Here is a 25049-nt window from a genome sequence, read left to right on the forward strand (position 1 = left end):
ACATGATCGATCCTCTGATTTTAATATTTTTCAATTAATGCGGGGTCGGTAAAAGAAGACCGATCGTCAGATAGGCAACTCGACTTACCGATCTGTATGTTGCGGAAGCACCCTGTACATAAGAATAATAGAGATAAAATTTTTAAATACGCGACGATGTTTAATTAATAAATAGTTACCAATTATAAGTTTGCGGAAAAACTAACATAACTATCTTCATGATATTATTTTATTTTATATAATGCAACTTTTATAATATTACGACTTTTATTAGATTAGTTTTACAATACAGGTCGGCCAATTCCATAAGCTCTGTAACAAATTATTACGAACTCGGAAACTGAAACGGCTTTTTTACAGAGTTTATGGAATTGGCCGACCTGTATTGTAAAACTAATCTTATAAAAGTCGTAATATTATAAAAGATGCATTATATAAAATAAAATAATATCATGAAGATAGTTATGTTAGTTTTTCTGCAAACTTATAATTGGTAACTATTTATTAATAATTTATTAACTCAAATTATTACGAACTCGGAAACTGAAACGGCTTTGAGTTCACAACTTCAATTATCTAATACGTTCTCTAAAAGTAAATCAACTGTGCCAGTATAAAAGTATTTCAAAAAGGCTTTATAGATGTAAGAAAATTGATCATAATTTAACAAGGATATTTAAGGATATAAAACTTATGACCTAAGATAAGGAATTTCTAAATTTCATTACGATTACTTACACTTAGGCAACTTATTTGCCTGTTCACGCGAAAATTTTCTCTGTCGCCATCCGAATCAATTACCTTAAATCAATTACCGAATCAATTACCTTAAATCAATTACCTTAAATCAAAGATATGCGAATTAAGTAACAAATCCACATTTAAATTAAATACGATAAACGACTGATCATTTCTGTGATTAATATAGAAAATTGACTGATAAAGCTTTGTGAATTAGAATTTTTTGAAATTGCGAGAATTTTTTCTGTCGCCATTCAATTAAATCAATTATTTTAAATAAAAAATACACGAACTAAATAACGCTGACAAAAACTAAAATAGATCTGTAATTCCTTCTATCATTAATTACTGCTTAATTATAATTACATATTGCATGTAATAAGTGTTAAATTTATTATTCAACGATTAAATCAGTCTTCATTATCCAGTCTAAATCAGTTTTTGAAAACACTACAATATATATGTATAATTAAAGAAATATACTAAATTCTTTGAGAAAGAATAAAAATATTTTGCCACGAAAAAATTAGGATCATTTAGGATACAAAGCAAATGTCTCGTTGCCAGTTGTCAAACTCATTTATTTTATTTATAATCCAATTGGCGTTAAGCTAATTTGTTTATAAATAAAATAAAAACGCACTTATTATAATACAATGATTATAATAAAATAATTATTACATATTATATATTCGCTTTTAGAGAAAACAATAGTGCCAAAAAAAATCTTATAATATTAAATCAATTTTTTATGATAGCATCAAATTTATTATTTAAGAATTGACTCAATTTTGTAAATATTCCAATTCATAAATAAAATTAGATAAAATCATATATCATATATGTATATTATGTAATATTATCTTAAACTATAAAATGGTAACTGAAACAAAAATTATTGAACATATATAGCTTCAATGATTCATGTATAGGAATAAAAAAACGATCTGCGATTTAGCTCGAAATTTATGTCAAAAGAATCATATTTCGAAAGTATTTCCTTTAGCTGCTCTGCGTATAAAATTATCCTTTGTACTCGTGTCTAACTTAATATACTCTTCCGATAATACTACAGCTTTCATATGACTCAGAGCAAACTGGAAGCAGAATTCCTCGAGTTCCTGTAATTCATGATATACGATGATATATTGTATACACATAAATAAATACATTACAATTAATAAATTCCAACAGTATTAGTAATTAACTCCAAACTGTGATACTTACCTTAGCATTGCATTCGATAGCTTTATTGTAGAAGAAGGCTACATTTGACACAGTAATGACTTTCTTTATTATCTGACTGCAATCTCTTATAAGATTGGTTTCACAATACATATCGGCCAATTCCATAAGTTCTGTAAAAAAGTGTCGTTTCAGTTTCCGAATTGTAAGTATGTGATAATTTACATTTACAGTTTCAATTACCTAATGCATTCTCCGAAGGTAAATCGATTATGCCGGTATATAAATATTTTAAGAAGGCTTTATAAACGACGTAAGAAAATTTCTCTGATACCGTGTACACTGAATCCGATATGCTGTCAAAGAACAATGCTTGTCATTACGTAACCAAAGTTGAGAATTTCTGAATAAGAATACCAGTTTTTTTTCTAAGCTTACCTTTGAATATTTTCAGTCCAATCATGTTGAAACATATTTTTAAAATACTGACAACGAATCTTAAGAATAGCCTTGTGAACATAAATAGGTTGTCCTTCGACTAGTATGGTAAGATCATTTGACAACTGAAGAGCAAATTATTAAATAATTATATTATTATAAATATCAAAATTATCATAAAAATAGATAATTTTTCACTTTTAATGTTATAATTCAATATATAACTGGAGTGAGACTAAAAGTTTCAAAACAATTGTTAACACAATTGCAATTTATTTTTTCTAGTAGAAAAAAATTGACATAATTCTTTTTTACAAAATCTACAAATCCCTTATAAATCTCTATTCTTTATAACAACCAAATCAAATGAAAATATGTATATAGTTTTGCTATAAAATAAAAAAATGCATAAAGAATGATAATGAAACATACCTGATCATCAAATATTGCTTTTAGAGACTCCAATATATTCAATACATCTTCAATATACTTGAAAGTATTCGTAAACACAATCGATGAATTGTGCATGCTTCCCCACATACTGTGCGCAAACGCATCATGAATGTTCGAAAACTTCGTAGCAAACGGTGTAGTAATCCAAAAATCGTGATAAAAATGACCCCACACATAAATAATCCTATCACAGCCAACGGCAACGCTCGAGCTACGATAAGCAACGATATCCAAAACCTTTCCCATCTCGGGGATGTTCACCTGTCGATCATATCTTTCCTTATTATTTCGTTTCTTGTTTCACTCATCATGGCAATTATTAAAAAGTTTTTTATTAATAATTCATAAGTTACCACGATCGGTCCGGAGGGTTCCTGGTTGCTATTTACACCTAGTTCTCCATATGAGTTCGAGCCCCAGGCATAGATTTCGCCTTTACTTGTGAGCGCCAAGGTATGCTCATCTCCGCAGACCACCTTAACTAAAACGTCAATCTCTCATGAAGATGTTCGATACTGTAACATTCTTAGAAATCAAATCTCAGACATAAATTTTTAAAATATTTACTTATTTTGTCCGAGAGTGTGATAATTTTGCGTGGGTATTTGTAATAATACAGCTCGTCGTTTGAAATCTGGCGTCCCATGTTATTGCCCCAACCGTATAATTTATTTTTGTCAGTTACAACTATGTTGAAACTTGGGCCACACGCAATATGGACAACCTTTTTTTTCTCCAATTTATGTTTCACCTGCCTCACATCAAAATAAGTTGTGTTTTTATCAAATTGACTAACATTTTGCAAATAAATTTCATTCCAATCACTATCTTCCGAATCACTTTCATTTGAATCATATTCTTCCCAATTTTTTCCCCAAGCATACACCTAAGCAACAAATAATTGTTTAGTTTATGAGGATGATTATTATTGTTATCATTGTGATAGTTTAATCTTTTACTTACCTTTCCATCGCTAGTCAGAGCGAGACCATGACGCTGTCCGCAACCAATGTCCACAATAAGCTTGTCGCTTAAGCCGGCGACTCGAATAAATGTGGGTATGTCAAACCCCCAACTGATATTAATTTTTTTCGCGAAATAGACCTTTCAAAAATAGCACAGCTGTAATACATTCTTTGATCTGATTTTCTGAATCATATTCAGAATATTTAAGTATAAAAACACTACTTGAAAAGACTTGACAAAACATTCTGTTTGATATTATTTTATCCTAAGTACTTTTCAACATGATAAATTTATATAAATTCATTGGTCATGTTGTTACATGTAAAAGAATTAAAAGTTTTCTCACAATTTTAAAATATTACGTAACTAAGTGTATGTGTATTGCTTTAATTTTTATAACCAGATTGAATGTACAGAAATCAAAATTAATTGCTGCAATATCTTGCTTTTCTATATCCATTAGAAATATTTTCAAAATTATTTTCAAAATTTTTGTCTTATTAAGAAAATAAAACTTACATCGTAACAATCTTTAACATAAATTTTTAAAAATATTTGTATGTTGAAAAAAAAATTATGGTCAAATAATTGTTCTTCTAATCAAAGCAATTTATTTATTTAATATATATTCTTAATTATAATTTATCTACTTATATTTTATTATGATTTCACACATGTTTATATATAATTATTTTCATTTTTACTTGTTCCCTAAGAAAAATTCATGCTTTAAGAATAATAAAAAACCTAATATCAATTTTGTTAAATCAAGAAATATATAAATCTTTGATATACCTCTCCTTCTTCTGTAAGTGCCAAGATGAAATACAAGCTGTGTGCAAAAGTCTTCATATTTTTTCCACACAATTCTTCTATCTTTTTTGTATGGAGGCCAGTATGTATGTGATGAATCGTTGAATAATTATCTGCATAATTCTCTAAGTAGTAAACATTCTTGTCCTTCGTCACAATTATAGTTTTACTACCATGGCGACCTTCAAAATATTATAATATATAATATATATATATATATATATATATATATATATATATATATTTATATAAGTAATATTATATAGCCAAAAAAAAATTTAATGAAAAATGATAAATTTTATCATATATCGTAATATCATATACCATACACATGTGAATTTGTAGAATAAACTCTGACTTTAACATGTGAAAGAACGGACAATTTTTAAGATCCGTTGACGTTATCTTCTCCGCTAGAATGCACTGCAAGATTCTCTTCTCATATTCTTGCATCTCACTACAAATAATTTGATAACTTCAAATTTAGTTACCTGCTCATTCACATTAATTTGAATTAATTGTACTTTATGCCATCGCACGGTTCTTGTTTTCACCTATTATCTTACCATCTGCGATTATTTCAACATTACTATCGCCCAGCAGCAACTTGTATAGAAAGGAAGAGAAAAACAAGACCGTCGAACTTACCTTTTTTTAGTTGTTGTTTCTGAATTTCTCTCCTCTACATTGTTATTCGGAGAATAGGATGTCGACGTGGCAGTAACGTGATTTTGTATCAATTCTTTGTGTACAATCTCAGTCTTCGTATTCATATCTAATTTATTAATATAATCTTTCGATAATGTGTTAACTGTTATGTGGCGCAAAGCAAACTGGAAACAAAACTCCTGGAGGTCCTAAAATTAAATATTCACATGATATTCAAAGATATATTGTACACATAAATAAATACATTGCCATTAATGAGTTCCAACATTAATTGCGATGAACTCTGAATTGTAGTACTTACTTTAGCATTGTAATTGATCGCTTTATTGTAAAAGAATGCTACATTTGACACAGTGATGGCTTGCTTTATTATCTGAATGCAATCTTTCTTAAGATTGGTTTCACAATACATGTCGGCCAATTCCATAAGTTCTGTAATAAAGTGTCGTTTCAATTTCTGAATTATAAATTTGTGATAATTTATATTTACAGTTTCAACTACCTAATGCATTCTCCGAAGGTAAATCGATTATGCCAGTATATAAATATTCCAAGAAGGCTTTATAAACGACGTAAGAAAATTTCTCTGAGACCGTGTACATCGAATCCGTTATGCTGTCAAAAAACAATGTTTGTCATTACGTAACCAAAGTTGAGAATTTCTAAATGAGAGTACCAGTATATTTTTCTAAGTTTACCTTTGAATATTTTTAGTCCAATTATGTTGAAACATGTTTTTAAAATACTGACAACGAATCTTAAGGACAGCCTTGTGAACATAAATAGGTCGTCCTTCGACTCGTATGGTAAGATCGCTCGTAAACTGAAGGATAAAAATTGTCAAATATTAAATAATATTTAAATATTTAATAATATTAGGTTAATATAAAAATTATCATAAAAAATAGATAACATTTTACTTTCTACTTTTAATTCAATATGTAATACTTAATTCAATACACACACACACACACACACACACACATATATATAATTCAATATATGACTAGAATGAGACCTGAAGTCTTAATCAAAACAATCATTAACGATTGCAATTTATTTTTTTCTATATAGAAAAAATCGTCCAAATCTTTCTTAGAAAAAATTACAAATCTCTTACAAATCCCTATATTTTTTATACTCACCAAGCAAGCTAATATAAAAATATGTATTATATACAGGGTGACCCATTTTAACTTAGGCAGCCAAATAACTCGAAAAATAAGCACACTACGAAAAAATGGTTAGAATCAAAATTTCGTCATTTCGAGGGGGACGTACAATGACGTTAAAATCAGCCCCCCCGCCCCTCCCCCTGGGCGATGAGGGGGGGAAGTTTGAAATCTTAAATGGGAACCCCTATTTTTTATTGCATATTCCTGTAGCTTATCTCGAGAGCTTTCCAAAACACTATAATTAAGTACCTTTTTATTAAGTACTTTTTGAGTTATAAGGCTTGAAATAATTTCTTAATTTTACATAAACCATAAAATATCTAGTAAACCATTCATTTTTCGATTATCTTACCTTCATACTTTTATGTACAAAATAATGAGAGGAATCAATTGGTGTAAAGGAAACACATAGTTTCTAAGAAAAAATATGTAATTTGCAATTAACAATTCCATATTTTTTCTTAAAAACAACTGTATGTTTTCTTTACACCAATTGATTCCTCTCTTATTTTGTACATAAAAGTATGAAGGTAAGATAATCGAAAAATGAATGGTTTACTAGATATTTTATGGTTTATGTAAAATTAAGAAATTATTTCAAGCCTTATAACTCAAAAAGTACTTAATAGAAAGGTACTTAATTATAGTGTTTTGGAAAGCTCTCGAGATAAGCTACAGGAATATGCAATAAAAAATAGGGGTTCCCATTTAAGATTTCAAACTTCCCCCCCTCATCGCCCAGGGGGAGGGGCGGGGGGGCTGATTTTAACGTCATTGTACGTCCCCCTCGAAATGACGAAATTTTGATTCTAACCATTTTTTCGTAGTGTGCTTATTTTTCGAGTTATTTGGCTGCCTAAGTTAAAATGGGTCACCCTGTATACTTAATTTTACTATATATAATGCAAAAAGTACATACAAAATAATAATATGAAACATACCGAATCATCGAATGCTGCTCCTAGGGATTCTAATATTTTTAATACTTCTTCAGTCTTGTAATTGTAATTATTTGTAATTCTTACAGTGTGTAAAGAATCATGCACAATCAATGGATTGCACATAGTTTTATGCATACTGTACGCAAACACATCAAAAATCCTTAAAAATTTCGTGGGTAATGGTTTAATAAACATTTGATTGAAGTTATGACCCCATACATAGATGGTCCTATCATAGCCGACGGCAACGCTCGTAAAATCACTGGCCTCAACATTCAAAACCTTTCCCATTTGTGGCACGTTCACCTGTTGATTGTATCATTTTTTATCATAACATTTCTCGTTCCGTTCAGCGCGTGGCGATTACTAAATAGTACTTTCAATATTTATTTTTGAATTACCATGATTGGATCGGAGGAGTTGAAGTTGTTATATACGCCCAGTTGTCCATATTTGTTATTGCCCCAGGCATAGATCTCTCCTTTATTTGAGAGCGCCAACGTATGCAGTTCTCCAGAGACCATTTTAACTAAAATATCAACAATCTCTCATGAAGATAATCGATACTGTAATATTCTTAGAGATGAAATCTCAGACATAAATTTTTAAAAAATTTACCTATTTTATCCGAGAATGTGGTAATTTCGTGTGGATATGCGTATTGTTCTTGCGACTGTATGGTTGAAATCTGGCCTTGGTCGTTCATGCCCCAACCATATAGTTTGTTTTCGTCAGTTATAACCATATTGAATTTTTTACCACATGCGATATGAATTACATTCTTCTTCTTCAATCCATGTTTTACTTGGCTCACCTTACCATTAAAAATAACTGTGTTTTCACTACCATTCTCCATATAAATATTGTCTCCCCAAGCATACACCTAAATTACAAACATTGTTTTAGCTTAGAGAGAATGATTATTATCGTTATGCGATAGTTTAATCTTATGTTTATACCTTTCCATCGCTGGTCAAAACGAGAAAATGATGAAAGCGGCATGCAATGTCCACGATACGTTTCTTGTTAAAGCCGGAGACTTGAGTAAATGCGGACTTGATAGGCCATTTCTTAATAAATCTGTGTTTATCGAATTTCCAGATGTAAACCTTTTAGAAGTAGTATAGTTGTAATACATTTTCTGATTTTATGTATCTTATTTTATATTTGTGTGTGCGTGTGTGTGTGTGTGTGTGTTTTGTTTTAAATTTTACAAACACATTGAATGTAAAAAATTAAAAATGTGCTGCAATCTCTGTTATTCTTTGTGTGTGTTAATAAGATAGTTTCCCTTTATATTTTTTTTCTAATTAAAAAAAAAGTTACATCATTACAATCTTTCACATAATTTAATTTTAAATATCTTAATTTTAAAAATATTTTTATGTTGAAATAATTATTATAGCCAAATATCTGTACTTCTAAGCAATTTATTTATTTAATAAAAATTTTAATTAATTTATCTACTTATTTTTATATAATACACTTTATTATGGTTTCACACATATGTATATAAGTATAAATTTTCATTTCCATTTGTTTTGTCTGAGAAACGTTTACAATTCAGAAGGCTATAACATCTCATTCTATATCAATCTTATTTTTCAAGCAAGTTAAAATTTATTTATTCCTACAAACTCAAGTATGCCAAGGCACATTCAAAGAAGAATATGAACTCTTTGATATACCTCTCCCTCTTCTGTAAGTGCCAGGATGAAATACAAGCCGCAAGCAAAAGTCTTTATGTTTTTTCCACATAATTCTTTTACTTGATTTAAGTTGGGAGCAATAAGTATGCCACCAGTCTTTGAATCTTCATTATAACTTAAATCGTACACATTCTTGTCCTTCGTCAAGATTATAGCGTTTCTACCAGAGACACCTTCAAAATATTAAGATATATAATGTATATGTATATATATATATATATATATATATATATATATATATGGCAATTAACAATGGCATTTTTTTTAAAACAATTATGTATTTTCTTCACACCAATTGATTCTTTTCATTATTTTATACATAAAAGTATAAAGGTAATCGAAAAATGAATATTTTACAAGATATTTTACGGCATATGTTTTAAATTAAGAAATGATTACAGGCCTCATAACTCGGAAAGTACTTAATGAAAACTAACTTAATTATGGTGTTTTAGAAAGCACTCGAGATGAGCTACAAGAATATATATAAAAGCATAAAGTATTCCATTTAAAAGGTTGGAGGTGACCTTTAGGTGACTCTTCAAGGTCAAACTAACGTCACCATCTTATGTCCCCCTCGAAACCATACAACTTTTGTTTAAAACATTTTCACCAAAACCGCCATGGTTTCGAGATATTCAAGTATGAAAAATGGATATATATATATGGGTACCAAAATTTAGCTTGAAACATCTAGTTTTTTATGCCGTCTAGCAATTTTGAAAAATGTCAATTAAATAAAATAATTAAAAAAAATTAAATTTTGTTTTTCTCACTTCAGATTTGGATTCAGTGGATCAAATTACATTAAAAATGACTTTTGTACTTCAAAAAATAATAAAAATTTGAACACGAAAATAGGTACCATTTTTTATTTAACTGACAAAACCAAGGTCATTTGACATTTTTCAAAATCGCCAGACGGCATAAAAAACTAGATGTTTTAAGCTAAATTTTGGTACCTTAGAAGTTAAATTTACTTCAATACAATTTTGGACGGGGGGGGGGGGCGGCTGATTTGACGTGGAATGACCCATATATATATATATATATATATATATATATATATACATATATATACCTAATAAAAAATATAATGAACAATATAATAAAAAATGGTAAATTTTACCAAATACCATAACCATGTGAATTTGTCGGATGAATTCCGACTTTAGCATATGAAAGAACGCCCAATGTTTAAGATCCATTATCGTTATCTTCTCCGCTAGAACGCATTGCAAAATCCTCTTCTCATATTTCTGCATCTCACTACGAATAATTTAATAACTTTAACTTTAGTTACCTCATTCACTTTAATTTGAATTAATTGTATCTACTTCATGTCGTCGCACGGTTTTTATCTTCATCTATTATCTTGCCGACATCTGCGATTATTTCGACATCGCTATCGCCCATCAGTAACTTGTGAAAAGAAGAAGAAAAGCAAAGCTATACTTACTGTTTTTCGTTAGTTGTTATTTCTGAATTTCTCTTCTCTATATCTTCCGGGGAACAGAATTTTTTCGATAAAATCGACATGATAAAAACGCGACTTTGTGTCGGCATGGATTGAAAAATACGTTTTCTTCTCCTTTTTCTCTCAAACACAACTCATTCGAAACGCTCTTATTACTTCCTTCGCAGAAAGATCAAGTCGAAATGCACTTATACGATAATAAAAATAATTGAAAATGGATGAAAAACTATTCCTGTGCACCACGTGTTCTTCACAGTTCCTCTCTTGTCGAATGTTGCCACGTTAGTGAGATCACAATGTAACCACGTGGTATAAAAAATGCTAAGGCCCTTGGCTAGGCAACGGGCTAGGCAACGAGCAATAGGAATAGGGAATGAAAAGAGATCATTCACCAATAAACACACGGAATAGAAAATAATCACCAATAGGAGCAAAGAATAGATACTATTTCTTATTGCCTGTTGCCTAGCATTGTGCAAAGGTCTCTATTCTTCTGTATGTGGCAAGAGTAGAAGGGGATGTATACACTTATAATCGACGAGTTTTGCTTACTTCTTTGTAAGGATTAAGAATTTCGTCCAAGTGAATACTTTTATACGAATAACGAATAAAAATACACGTATAATACATGTAAAAAAATATGCAGAAATCAACAGAGAGATATGGGCCTGTTCTTTTTAGTTGCAATTAGTTAGAGTGAAAGAAAGTATGTTTATCTCTTTCTAACTTATTGCACTAGTGTAGCAGTGTAGCTAAAAAGAACAGACCCATTATTTCAACTTGAAAAACGCGCAGGCAGAAACGTGCGACGTACTTTGTATGTGATTTGTTGCACACTAAACTGGACAAATATATGTATATAATTTATATGTATATGTTCTAATTAGTATTTATTTATGAATTAAAACTTCTAATTTATTTTTGAAATTGCATATATAAATTGACAGAGATTTAAGTATATAAAGCTTATAATCGAAATGAAAGTATCCAAGGTTTATGGCGGTTATTTATGCTTATACAATTTTGCCTACTCACGCGAAAATTTTCTTTGTCGCCATCAGATTAAATGAATTACATTAAATGAAAAATATGCTAACTAGAACGACACTAAGAAGAACTAGAATGGATCTATAATTTCTTCTTTCGGTTACAACTAATCAATTCTTTAATTATAATTGCATGTATAGAAAAGATCTATATTATTGTATATAAGAAAAAAAGTATCAATATTGTAAATGATTTTCTGATTGAAATTTTTAATATTATTTTTCTTTGTTTTTTATAATCTCGATAGATTTTAATATGTTTTTAGTAATTCTTTCCCTTTTATACTCATTTTTTATAAAAGACACTAGTGAAAAAAAATTTTTTTTTGAGAAATAAAATTTCTTATTTCTTTTTATCAAATTTATTATTTAAGAATTGAATCAATTTTGTAAATATCCCAATTCATAAATAAAATTAGATAAAATCATATATTATATTAATGTACATTACGTAATATTACCTTAAACTATAAAATGGTAACTAGAAGAAGATTTATTGGACATATATAGCTTCAATGATTCATGTATATGAATAAAAAACGATCTGCGATTTGGTTCGAAACTTATGTCAAAAAAATCATATTTCGAGAGTATTTCCTTTAGCTGCTCTGTGCATAAAATTATCCTTTGTACTCGTGTCTAACTTAATATACTCTTCCGATAATACTACAGCTTTCATGTGACGCAGAGCAAACTGGAAGCAGAATTCTTTGAGTTCCTGTAATTCATGATATACGATGATATATTGTATACACATAAATAAATACATTACAATTAAGGGAGGACACCACTGTAAAATTTTCAAAAAATCGATTTTTGGAAACACTTTTAAAAAATTGTTTGAACCTTTAAACGTACTTCAAAAGTACGATGCATATTCGTTTATAGCTGAAAAAAAATTTTTTTAAATGGTTTTCGAGCTATTTTTGAGGAGCGTCTCTGAGCGCTAAAAAGCGCCTTCGGCAATGCGATGCAGATAGACGCAGTTCTCGACCCTTGTGAGTTTATTATTTTTGGGGAAAAAGTTGACCGACTGAAATAAGTTTTATTTTCTACCAATAAGTGACATTGCATTACGAAAAAAAAAATTTTCATCAGCTGTAGCGTTTATAAAACCGTTGACTAGACGCCGTTTGTTTTCACGTGTTTTCGGTGCGCAGCAGTTTCTCTCTACTTATTGTTTGTTTACGAGTTCTTGTGTGTATTTTCTGTATATTTTGGAGCAATGTCTACGCCGGGTAAACTGTATAGACCAAGTAAAGGCTTTAAGAAGCATTACGCGACTGCCCAGCCGGCTCAGAGTCATGGTGCTCTTGGCAACGTGCTAAAACTGCTAATGATTTAGCAAAATACAATCATAATCCGGCTATGTGTAATAAAGTATACGAGGCAATCAAGCTTATTTATGATGATTTAAGTAGAGACGAACTTCTTCAGCGCTGCTGAGGCGGATATACGCAAAATACGAACGAGTGCTTCAATAAAGTCGTGTGGACGATCGCTCCGAAAAATTATTCTGGTGGAAAATTATTGCTCGACGTTGCAGTTGATGTAGCCACATTGACATTTAACAATGATCTTATGTCTCTTGCCAAAGTTTTGGAAGTAATAGGCGTGAAAATCGGGCCCAACTGCTATAATTTCTGCATGAAAAGTGAAGCAATCCAAATCCGCCAAGGCAGAGCGATCGATGTCGGATCAGGCAAAAGATGCTGGAAGAGCTAATTTGGCAGCTCGGGGAGAAGAAAACGAGGCTGATCTCAACGTGGAAGGACAACTGTACGGAGCTGGAATCACTGATTAAAGGTACATAAAGAATTTCTTAAGTTATAAACAATTTATTGATACCGAAAACTTTAAACGCGTTTTTCTCAAAACCATGTTTTTGAAATCGGCACGCAGCAGAACTCAAACAATTTTCATCCGATCTATTTGAAATTTTAACTGTAGCTTCTTAGATCGATTTAACAGTCAAGTACCAGCGCTTTTTTCGATTAATTGAAAATTGTAAAAAATATATCACTTTTTATACGAAAATTATGGTCGAAAAATCGAACTTTTTATTCAAACTCGTCTCTATTTTTTTTTTAAATCTTTTTATTTCCTTCGTACTTGACTGCTAAAACTAATATAATTAACGAAAATATTTCACTTTTTGTTCCAGGATCAAATTTACGACAGTTCTACTGCGTGCCGCGGAGAGAGTTGGCTAAAAACTAGTAGTGATGTAGCGACTCGTGCGCCGCTATTCTGTGTTCTTTTAACAAAAAAAAAATTTTTTTACGTACTTCAATATATGTCTAATAAAGCCCAAAAGTTCTTTTGACCATATATTTTATTCCTTTCTCAAAAAAAAGTACCAAAGAAAGCTGTCGAAAATGGGCAGTTACAGTGGTGTCGTCCCTTAATAAATTCCAACAGTAATAGTAATTAACTCCAAACTGTGATACTTACCTTAGCATTGCATTCGATAGCTTTATTGTAGAAGAAGGCTACATTTGACACAGTAATGACTTTCTTTATTATCTGACTGCAATCTCTTATAAGATTGGTTTCACAATACATATCGGCCAATTCCATAAGTTCTGTAAAAAAGTGTCGTTTCAGTTTCCGAATTGTAAGTATGTGATAATTTACATTTACAGTTTCAATTACCTAATGCATTCTCCGAAGGTAAATCGATTATGCCGGTATATAAATATTTTAAGAAGGCTTTATAAACGACGTAAGAAAATTTCTCTGATACCGTGTACACTGAATCCGATATGCTGTCAAAGAACAATGCTTGTCATTACGTAACCAAAGTTGAGAATTTCTGAATAAGAATACCAGTTTTTTTTCTAAGCTTACCTTTGAATATTTTCAGTCCAATCATGTTGAAACATATTTTTAAAATACTGACAACGAATCTTAAGGATAGTGAACATAAATAGGTTGTCCTTTGACTAATATTATAAGATCATTCGACAACTGAAGTGCAAATTATTAAATAATAATATTAGATTGTAAAAATTACCATAAGAATATGTAATTTTTCACTTTTAATGTTATAATTCAATATATGACTGGAGTGAGACTAAAAGTTTCAAAATAACCGTTAACACAATTGTAATTTATTTTTTCTAGTAGAAAAAAACCTAATTCTTTTTTATAAAATCTACAATTCTCTTATAAATCTCCATTCTTTATAACAACCAAATCAAAATGAAAATATGTATCACATAGTTTTATGCAAAATAAAAAGATGCATAAAGAATAATAATAAAACATATCGGATCGTCGAATATTGCTCTTAGAGACTTTAATATATTTAATACTTCTTTCACATACTTGAAATTATTCATAAACACAATCGATGAATTGTGCACACTACTCCACACACTGTGCGCAAAATGCGCAAAACGCATCATGAATTTTCGAAACTTTGTGGGAAACGGTATAGTATTATGAAGATCAAAACAAAATTTACGTCACACATAGACAATCTTATCACAGCCAACGGCAACGTTCAAGTTACAATAAGCAGCAATATCCAAAATCTTTCCCATCTCGGGGATGTTTACCTGTCGATCATATCTTTCCTTATTATTTCGTTTCTTGTTTCACTCATCATGGCAATTATTAAAAAGTTTTTTATTAATAATTCATAAGTTACCACGATCGGTCCGGAAGGTTTCTGGTTGCTATTTACACCTACTTGTCGAAATAAGTTCGAGCCTCAGGCATAGATTTCTCCTTTATTTGCGAGCGCCAATGTATGCCCGTCTCCACAGACCACCTTAACTGAAACATCAATATCTCATGAAGATGTTCGATACTGTAACATTCTTAGAGATGAAATATCAGACATAAATTTGAAAAATAGTTACCTGTTTTATCCGAGATTCTGATAATTTCGCGTGGGTATTTATAATATTTTGCACGGTCGAATATAATCTGGATGCTCTTGTTATCGCGTCAACCGTATAGTTTACTTTCGTCAGTTACAACTATGTTAAAATTTGAATCACACGCGATACGGACAACTTTCCTTTTCTCCAATTCATGTTTCACCTGCCACGGTACACTAAAATTAGTTATGTTTTCGTTAACAACCTAACTATCATTTTCTTTCCAATCACTTTCTTCCGAATCATTTTCTTCCCAATTCTTTTTTCCCCAAGCATACACTTAAATAACAAACAATTGTTTACTTTATGATAATAATTATTATCGTTATCATTGTGGTAGCATAATCTTTTATTTACCTTTCCATCGCTAGTCCAGAGCGAGACCACGACACTGTTCGCATTCGATGTTTACGATACGCTTGTCGCTTAAGCTAGTGACTCGAATAAACGTGGATACAAAATTACATTACGTCAAAAATTACATTACTGAAATACAAATACTTCGCGATTTTGCAGAAATAAATCTTTTAAAAATAACATAGATGTAATACATTTTTTGATCTGAATTACATTTGGAATATTTAAGTGTGAAGACACTACTTGAAAAGACTTGAGAAAAAATTCAGTTTGATATTATTCCATCCTAAGTAATTTTCATGATAAATTTATATACCATTTTTAGCCTTGTTGATATGTGTAAAAGAATTGAAAGTTTTCTCACATTTTTAAAATGTTACGTAACTAAGTGTGACAGTGTTGTTCCATCATGATTTATTGAAAATCTCGGCTAATGAATTGTCAGCTAATTGTCACTAATTGTCAGCGACATGATGCCGTTTGTACTTTACGAATTTAAAAATTACTTATATGTACATTAATAGCTAAAAAAATCAGTTACTTTCTTATGAGTTGTTAATGTATGTTACAATATCTTTACGTTCGAAAAAATCAAATAATTGACAGGCACAAAATAAATGGTTTAATTACTATAACAATGTGAACGTTTTCATAGTCATCAATCAAGCACTGCGATAAATGACTTTTGTTAAAATATCGCGAAATTAGTCACAAAGTCTATATAAATGGCAGAATCTTTATCAATAATATTATGCATACACACAATACAGAACATTGCCATAATCAACTAATATTCTGTTCTATATTGTTTTAGACTAGATCAGGAAATGATACAAGGATTGCATTTAAGCGCGACTTGGAAATTTTATTTCACTATAATTATCGCGGTACGATAACACACTTGGCAATGTATCTCATACGTAGTATTTAAAAAAGCTAAATACATTATTTTCTGCAATTAGTTAAGTAAATTATTTATATCTGATAGTAGAAAAAGTACTTAATAATACCTGATAGAATGCGAAAACTGTAATAACTGTGAAATTTTTATAAAAAATTAAAATACGAAACACGAATTATTTATCTTCGTATGTTATTTATTATTTAATAAATTACTTACTTATTATTTAATAAATTACTATAAATTTATGAAAAAAATCTCAAATTTAAAAAAGAAATATTGAAATATGAAAATTTTACATTAATCTGCAATCTCTTGTGTATTGCTTTAGATTAAACTCGGAAATAACACAAGGATTACATTTAAGTATTATTCGTAAATCTTATATTTTTTAAATTATATAATATATATTGATAATATATCGATAAGATAATAGCAATATAATATATGTAACGATGCCATAAACAATGTCCAAAAAAAATCACATTATTTTCTACAATTAATAATCTAAATAATGTGTGCACATAATAATACCTGATAGTAAAAAAATATAATTATTACATAATTAACATAACTTTACAATATAATAAAATATGTTAATATAATTTTTTTCAACAACTTTAACTTTACAATCAGAATCTCTTACAATTCTTTTAAAATTACGACATAATAAAATACTATAATAGCTAAAATTACATTATAGAAAAGTGGAAAATTATTCTTTTCTCAAAAAAGAAATATATTTTTAAACTGTATAATAGATTAAGAATTCTTAAATTTAATGTATAAAATATAAAGAATGCATTCTGATTGTAAATACATATAAAATGAAACATAATATTTATAATTAATACAAAATTAATATATAAATATGTTTATTAATATATAAATATATAAATATGTTACCAAATGCGCATCCTTTTATTTAACATCTGTTCATATATTAAAGAATTGTTTATTCTCTTCATGTATACCTATAAGTAAATCATTAACAAATGATATGAATATATATTTGATGCTATAATTGAATCCATACATACCAACTGGTCAACACGTTAATTTATTATTATATATATTATTATATATATTATATATTATTTATTATTATATATTTTACATTTATTTTGATATACAAAACATAAAAATAATATAAAAAGTTATAATTGTTTCAATATAAATTTTCATAAAATATTTTAAATATTACGATCTACCTTAGTTCTTTTTTGAAGCAAGAACGAGAGCAGCTTTAGCAGGCAAGTTTATTTCTTTTGTGTTCACCGTCGTTCTGAAATATATGTATCAATAATCAATACAAAATTCTTAAATATGTTTAAAATACGTTTAAAATACTTAAATATGTTTAAAATACTTTTTTTTTATTTGTTAAAAGTTTGCTTTTTTATATGGAATTAATAAAATATTGGATTAATATAATATTCATACACACTCTCTAAAAATGAATCAGTATATTATCACTGAAAACAGTAAACAGAGTCACTGATATAGCAGTTATAAGTTATTATAGCACTGTAAATCAATAATATTTCACTGAAAGAATTAGTAATATTGACTGCTTTAATCAGTTAATTTATTTATTTCGTATAAAATTAAAAATTTTATTTATATTTATATGCATATTAGAACATGAATGTTAAATAAATGATGATTTATTTTACATCTTTAATATGTAATGAACAGATTCATCATTTTCGTTTATTCGCCGGACATTTATTTATCCGAGTTATAAAATCGATTTAATATCTAAAGTTCCTCTATTGTCAATTACAGTCAATATTACTAATTCTTTTAGTGAAATATTATTGATTTACAGTGCTATAATAACTTATAACTGCTGTATCAGTGACTCTGTTTACTGTTTTCAATGATAATACATTGATTCATTTTTAGAGAGTGTGTATGAATGTATTATTTTATTAATTTTATTAAATTATTAATTATAAATTTATTAATTCCATTAAACAATTCCAAAAAACAAACATTTGACGAATAAAAGGAAAAAACGTATTTTAAACATTTTTCAAATGGAATTTTTATCAGAAGAGAAATGTATCACTTAACGTTCTTCAAGTGGACATTTTATTCGATCAGAAACGTTTTCAAGAGTCAGTTATGAAACGTTTTAAAGAAACATTTGTGACACGTTTTTGAAACGAATATATGCTACCTAGGACGCTACTAGGTAACGTCACGATTGTGTAGGTAAAAACTGTTAATAAGTTAGAAAAAAATATTTATGCACTTGACGTCGCGACAATAATATAGTATATATATATATATATATATATATATATATATATATATATTATTTGTACTAATATTTACATAATATAAATTATTTTAATTTATATTACTCTCGTTTATCTCTTTAAAACATTTAAAGTTACTTTTAAACATTTAAAGTAATTAATAAAAAATAAAAAGAATTAAAATAATAATAAATAATTATGTAAACCCTTTTATATGAAACTATTCATATTGTTATTAAAACTAATGTAAAACAAAAAATTACTATTTATGTAAATTAAGTAATTATGTAATGATAAAATATTATTAAAATAATATTATTTAAATGTAATATATATTAAAATATATAATAAAATAATAATAAAATACAACCTAACAATATAATATTTAAATATTAATAAAATGTTATTTTATATATATTTACCCTTTTTTAATTGGAGAACCGATAGTGACAACTTCAACAACAAGTTTGTTTGCAAGTCCTTGGCTCGTTAAATCGACTATTTGGGCGATTTTGTCATTGAAATTGATAAGAAGTATTATGCTTTGCTCATTATACTGCCGAATTACAATCAAGACTTGGTCATTACTCTGTACCAACGTCGTAAGATTTCCCTGTTGTAGCGCTGCTTCGCGTTGACGCATCTTAATTAAAGAAGTATAGATCTTGTAATGTGACTCGTTGGCGATTTTTTGCTTTGCTAAATTCAATTCGATATAGTTTTCATGTACAGGAAGCCATGTGTGATTAGCTTTACTGAAACCTTCAAAATAAATAAAAAATAAACATTTAGATCACCATTTCTTTTTTATGTTTAAATTATTCATCTGAATATTTTATTTTCTAATTTAAGAAAATGAAAATAGCTGATTAATATGTGCTTTCAATCATTTTTGTCTATAATAATTCTTTCAACTAATATTCTAAAAAATTATTTATATAAATAATTTACCAGCATTCTTTGTGGCGTCCCACTGAAATGGCGTGCGATTGCGGTCGCGCGATAGATTCTGATATTTATCCTTTCCAGCATTACAAGCTTGAGGATCCTGCGTGTCCTCCCAAGATATATCCCGTTTATCAAGCATGCCGATTTCTTCGCCATTGTAAGTAACTGCGATACCAGGTAAGATCATCTCTAACATTATCATTTGATCTCCTCTTCCAGGATAACGAGATGCAGTTCTACTTTTATCATGATTTCCCATCTATAAAATTATCATATTATTATATAATTTTTATTATATTAGAATTTCCAAAAATATTATTTTAAAAACTATAGGAACTATAGAACTATATAAAATATCTTTTTAATATCTTTGTATTTATTATGCAATTTATAGTATTATACAAAACAGTCACATTTTTATTAATTCATTTAAATATTGAATTGCAATCATTAATTTATATCTTATCTTAAAAATAAATGCATATGTGAATTTTACTTACCACCCAATTTGGACTCTCATCATTCGGCGTTTGAAACATCCAGTCATCGATAATGCGTTTAAAATCCGCAGCTTTAGAAACATTATTCACATCCGAAATAAATTTGAAGTTAAAAGGCACATGTGAGCCAAATTTATAATACTTCGTAGTATTCTCCAAACTCGTATAAGCTTCAGTCATTATCACCTAAATCAAAATATCTATTCATTTATAAACATCTATTAATTAATCTTCTATTAATCATCTATTAATTAATATTCATAAAATATCGAATAATCAGTATATAAGAAATTTAATGAAATAGAAATCTATATATAATGAATACGATGAAAATATAAAATATTTGTTTGGGTCTCGTGAATTTATTTGTGTTTTTTCACCTCAAGAAAGCTAATGTTTTTTTTTTACTTATCATATATGTATATGTATATTGTTACGCCCGCGGCGAGGACTTCGATAAATATCGAAGTCGCGCACGAAAAGATCGGCCGCTCGCGAGTCGCGCGAAATAAAGAGACACTTTTAAAAGTAACTAAGAGCTTTAATGCACAACACAGGGCAACACAAACGATAACACAAAACGATTCAACACAAAATTAGCGGCTCAATGCAAATTCGCGTCCGCGTAGCCAGACAGCTGGAACCGAACTCAGCTGACAGTCGTTGTTTGTAAATAATCTTCTTGCCGACGGGATCCGGACAACGGCAGGGCCGTGACGACTCGGGCGCGCGCGTAACAATATAATAATTATATCGCAACTTATCTAATTTTTATATAATATAGTAATACATAAAACAAAGTAAATTAAAGAAATGCACTTGCTTTTTCATCCTCGTTATGATAATCCGCGTAATCGTCCAAAACTTTTCGCCAACTTGCTACCAGATCGTACGTGCGTGGATCGTCTTTAGTGTAAATATGCTCTAAATACGAATAATCACGTTCAGTAGCTCCCGGCGCGTAACTTCTGGGTTCATTCGGAAAATTTGCATCTTCGAACAAATGCGGAATAGCATCCACACGGAATCCGTCGATGCCTTTTCGTAGCCAGAATCTAATCACATCCTATAAATTGTTAATGCTTAATTGAAAATGTTAAATAGTTAAACGAAATTTCTAGGATTATTTCGGTGATATAGCATGTATATATATATATATATATATATATATATATATATATATATACAGGGTGTCCAAAACTCATAATCAAACTTTCAAAAACAGATTCCTGGGATCATTTGGAGACGATTTTTCCTCAGCAAAAATGTCGATGAAGGCTATCATTTTTTATGTGTTCCCGATTTTTGTCATCATATATCTTTGCAATTAAGCCTTAAATTAAAACTCAACTAAAGTAAACTCTATTTAAAATTAATCGAAGAATGTGGTTTTGTCAATATTTTATTTCTACAAAGCTTTAGTTTACGAAAAACCCCTTATTTCCAATCACTTATAATTCGAAAATTATTAATGCCTTGACATTTTCGTTAAGCAAAAATCATCTTCAGATGATCCTAGGAATCTGTCTTTGAAAGATTGATTATGAGTTTCGGGACACCCTGTATATATTATTATTATTATTATTATTATTATTATTATTATTATTATTATTATTATTATTATTATTAATATATGTATATTTATATTTTTCTATATTTATTTGTATAATACTTATATTGCATTCATTTGACTTTTTAAAATTAAATTGTAAATTAAGTGCTTTTATATTTTAATTTATCATTTATTTTTTTTTTTTTGGTGGCAAGTAATATTACGTAATATAATAAACGAAATATTCGTACTAATTAAATTCATTTCAATATTTAAATTCATACTAATAATTTTCTTATTTACAAATAATTTTTTGATTCATCAAAATATATTTTATTTTTATTCTTTTATAAAAAAAATTATTACTTTTGTAATAAATTATAAATTAAATTAATTTATATAACCGTTTATTTTTATATAACCGTTTAAATTATTTATTTATTGTTATTATTATTATTATCATTATTATTATTTTCATTATTATTATTATTATCATCATCATTATTACTATTATCATTATTATTATTATTATCATTATTATTATTATTATTATTATCATTATTATTATTATCATTATTATTATTATTAAAATTATTATTATGTGTAAATTCTTTTAGTATAACAACTAATGTTATTATATACTTATATAAACACGGTAAAAAACATTTTGTATTTCTTTTAAAATTTTCTCGTGTAAAAATTTTTGTATTAAATTTTTAACATACTCTTATATTAATGTAACATATTATCGTTGCGTTATTTTGACATTTCTGCATTGAGCTAATATTCATCGTTTTTAAAAGTTAAACAACAACACAATTAATATGTAAATGCACGAATTTTTGATGAAATATGTTATATGTTAAAATAAACAGATAAGTTGTGTTATTTTTCTTTCTATAACACTTTTCATATGTTAGATCGAGATATCTCTTCTGTTATTTATCATAAAAATGTAAGAATAACATTTTTTTTTAAATTAAATTTAACATTATAAATATGTTAATTTAATATATTTATTTCCAGATAAAATTTAAGTGTTACACTTTTGTGTTAATTTTTAAACATATTACTTGTGTTATTTATTTACACACTTGCCTTCTGTTAAATTAACATTAAAATTAGAATGGATAAATTAGGACATGTGAAATATGTTAAATTTGACACAAAATTTTTTACTGTATATTACTTACTTCCATTTCATCTCGCACCTCGGGGTTACTATAATTCAGATCAGGTTGCCTATATTCAAATTGATGAAAATACCATTGATTACGATTCGTATCAAAGCTCCAAGCTGGGCCACTAAATACGCTGATCCAATTATTGGGCGGTGATTGATTATTATTATTGCCAGTTTTCCATATATAATAATCTTTGTATTTGCCTTCTCCAATAAGACTCTTTCTAAACCACTCATGCTTATCAGAAGTGTGATTTGGAACTAGATCCAAAATCACCTACCAGAAAGAATATTTCGATTTTCGATTTATTAAGAAAGAGAAAAATAAGAAAAAAGAAACAAAGCAAATAAATTTCACATGTTTACCTTTATACCGAGTTTTTTCGCTTGAGCAATTAACTTCTCTATATCTCCTATTGTACCAAAAGTCGGATCGATATCTTTGAAATCGGAAATATCATATCCGGAATCAACCATCGGACTTGTGTAAATCGGCGATAGCCAAATGCCAGTGATTCCGGAGTCTACGAAATGCTGTAGTTTCGATAATATTCCTGTACTCAGAATATATAAATAAGAACAAAATAAATATTCTTTCTTTAATTATATTCTATAATTTTCTATAATTTATATAAATTATTCAGTCAATATAAATTATTCTTATCGACTTTATATTATTTTATTTATTTGATGGCTATAAGAAATTAAAAAAGAAAGGCTTCGGGCCGTAGGGTGGTGGTACCAAATAACCATAAAAAGTTAAAACTGTAAAAACAGACCACTAAGGTTGAAAAGTAAAGCTTTTTATGGCTTTTTATTCAATTTTTGCATTTTCTACTATGTGTATTTCCGACCATTTCTTTATGCGTTTAAATTTGTAACCGTTATTAAGGTCCTCATGACTTTCTTTGTTTCATGCTTAGCGTTTATTTTTATAATTTTGTATGACATTGAAAAGGATCTGTAGAAGATCGAAACGTGCGTTGTCTCTTAGAATGTATTTAATAATTTTGTGCTCTGACAGATTTTCCTATTAAATTTACTTTTCAACCTTAGTGGTCTGTCTTTACAGTTTTAACTTTTTATAGTTATTTCGTACCACCACCCTACGTCACGGCCCGAATCCTTTCTTTTTTAAATTTTGTATTATTATTATTAACGGACCGTTAACACCTCTAATTTTTTTAGTTTTTATAAGAAATTAATGTTATATGACTTTTCTCTCACCGTTTAAATCACCTACACCATCGTTATTCGAATCCATGAAACTTCGCGGATAAACCTGATAGAATACTGCATTTTTCCACCATCCTTTATTATATATCTTAGCAAATGTGTTACTTGCAAGAAGCAAAATAACGATCAGACATATTGCTCGCGACATTTTGACAATAATTCCTGATCAATGTACAAAATCACTGAGATATTTTATTAAAAATACGCAATAAACTATCTTAATAGTACTTGAAATAAAATAAATCAATAAACATATTTAGAATAACTTTAAAATTTCTCCACCAAGATAACTACTGTACTGATTGACTTTTCGGAGTCACAAAACATTATATATGCCCAACATCATAAATAAGACCTTAATGATTAAAGATTGATGACGTCGCGTCGTATGTTCATGATAAAGAATTGATATGAATATGAGAATTTTGTTTAAATATAGCTGTTCCGCGGAATCATCATTTCGAAGAATCAATTAATTCTATGTAAAAACTTATGGAGATTCATTAATAACTTCATATGAATATTTTTCTGAATAGATAAATCATTTCTTATTTAATAAATATTATTTGAATAAAGATAGTAATTTTCTTAAACATATTATT

At 28.4% G+C, this 25049-nt stretch overlaps 3 protein-coding genes across 5 annotated transcripts; all 3 read right to left on the reverse strand.

Annotated features, from left to right (window-relative positions):
* Nucleotides 1-1633: 1633 nt before the first annotated feature.
* LOC105252089 lies at nucleotides 1634-10802 on the reverse strand. The gene is made up of 21 exons (XM_025407253.1): nucleotides 10550-10802; nucleotides 10220-10359; nucleotides 9070-9263; nucleotides 8341-8490; nucleotides 8000-8264; nucleotides 7783-7910; nucleotides 7382-7687; nucleotides 5964-6088; nucleotides 5768-5880; nucleotides 5567-5697; nucleotides 5245-5453; nucleotides 4926-5053; nucleotides 4579-4778; nucleotides 3781-3921; nucleotides 3385-3703; nucleotides 3171-3298; nucleotides 2797-3078; nucleotides 2365-2489; nucleotides 2170-2282; nucleotides 1969-2099; nucleotides 1634-1862 (listed from the first exon to the last, which is right to left on the reverse strand). Exons 1-21 carry the CDS (start codon nucleotides 10654-10656, stop codon nucleotides 1722-1724), a joined length of 3576 nt encoding a protein of 1191 aa, XP_025263038.1. The 5' UTR covers nucleotides 10657-10802; the 3' UTR covers nucleotides 1634-1721.
* A 1267-nt stretch (nucleotides 10803-12069) lies between these two features.
* On the reverse strand, nucleotides 12070-15973 carry LOC112637475 (RCC1 and BTB domain-containing protein 1-like). Of its 3 annotated transcripts, XM_025407258.1 has the most exons (8): nucleotides 15861-15973; nucleotides 15483-15679; nucleotides 15269-15396; nucleotides 14944-15176; nucleotides 14464-14583; nucleotides 14269-14381; nucleotides 14068-14198; nucleotides 12070-12331 (listed from the first exon to the last, which is right to left on the reverse strand). In XM_025407258.1, exons 5-8 carry the CDS (start codon nucleotides 14538-14540, stop codon nucleotides 12191-12193), a joined length of 462 nt encoding a protein of 153 aa, XP_025263043.1. In that variant the 5' UTR covers nucleotides 14541-14583; nucleotides 14944-15176; nucleotides 15269-15396; nucleotides 15483-15679; nucleotides 15861-15973; the 3' UTR covers nucleotides 12070-12190. The 3 variants fall into 3 exon arrangements, with proteins under 3 accessions (XP_025263043.1, XP_025263044.1, XP_025263042.1); XM_025407259.1 differs by lacking the exon at nucleotides 15861-15973 and having other exon boundaries at nucleotides 12070-12307; nucleotides 15483-15831; XM_025407257.1 differs by lacking the exon at nucleotides 15861-15973 and having other exon boundaries at nucleotides 15483-15831.
* Nucleotides 15974-17642: 1669 nt separating this feature from the next.
* On the reverse strand, nucleotides 17643-24746 carry LOC112637473 (maltase 1-like). The gene is made up of 9 exons (XM_025407255.1): nucleotides 24439-24746; nucleotides 23578-23765; nucleotides 23222-23488; nucleotides 21300-21542; nucleotides 20477-20662; nucleotides 19980-20235; nucleotides 19451-19790; nucleotides 17973-18046; nucleotides 17643-17735 (listed from the first exon to the last, which is right to left on the reverse strand). Exons 1-8 carry the CDS (start codon nucleotides 24593-24595, stop codon nucleotides 17974-17976), a joined length of 1710 nt encoding a protein of 569 aa, XP_025263040.1. The 5' UTR covers nucleotides 24596-24746; the 3' UTR covers nucleotides 17643-17735; nucleotide 17973.
* Between the last annotated feature and the right edge of the window lie 303 nt (nucleotides 24747-25049).

This window comes from Camponotus floridanus, unplaced genomic scaffold (genome assembly GCF_003227725.1).
Source record: "Camponotus floridanus strain SB8 unplaced genomic scaffold, Cflo_v7.5 scaffold17, whole genome shotgun sequence".
Taxonomy (NCBI): Eukaryota; Metazoa; Arthropoda; class Insecta; order Hymenoptera; family Formicidae; genus Camponotus; species Camponotus floridanus.

Excerpts from the sequence above, each read along its gene's own strand:
- LOC105252089 (XM_025407253.1), bottom strand. The coding sequence starts at position 10,656 with ATGCCGACACAAAGTCGCGTTTTTATCATGTCGATTTTATCGAAAAAA. Across the intron at positions 8,265-8,340 it reads TTTTGACCAGCGATGGAAAG|GTGTATGCTTGGGGAGACAA; the intron begins GTATAAACATAA and ends TTTGTAATTTAG. Across the intron at positions 6,089-7,381 it reads GAGCAGCATTCGATGATTCG|TTTACGAGCGATCTTACCAT; the intron begins GTATGTTTCATA and ends TTTATCCTTCAG.
- LOC112637475 (XM_025407258.1), bottom strand. The coding sequence starts at position 14,540 with ATGTTCACTATCCTTAAGATTCGTTGTCAGTATTTTAAAAATATGTTT. Across the intron at positions 14,199-14,268 it reads ACCTTCGGAGAATGCATTAG|AACTTATGGAATTGGCCGAT; the intron begins GTAATTGAAACT and ends ACTTTTTTACAG. Across the intron at positions 12,332-14,067 it reads CTATCGAATGCAATGCTAAG|GAACTCAAAGAATTCTGCTT; the intron begins GTAAGTATCACA and ends CATGAATTACAG.
- LOC112637473 (XM_025407255.1), bottom strand. The coding sequence starts at position 24,595 with ATGTCGCGAGCAATATGTCTGATCGTTATTTTGCTTCTTGCAAGTAAC. Across the intron at positions 23,489-23,577 it reads CGAAAAAACTCGGTATAAAG|GTGATTTTGGATCTAGTTCC; the intron begins GTAAACATGTGA and ends TCTTTCTGGTAG. Across the intron at positions 20,663-21,299 it reads ATCATAACGAGGATGAAAAA|GTGATAATGACTGAAGCTTA; the intron begins GCAAGTGCATTT and ends ATTTTGATTTAG.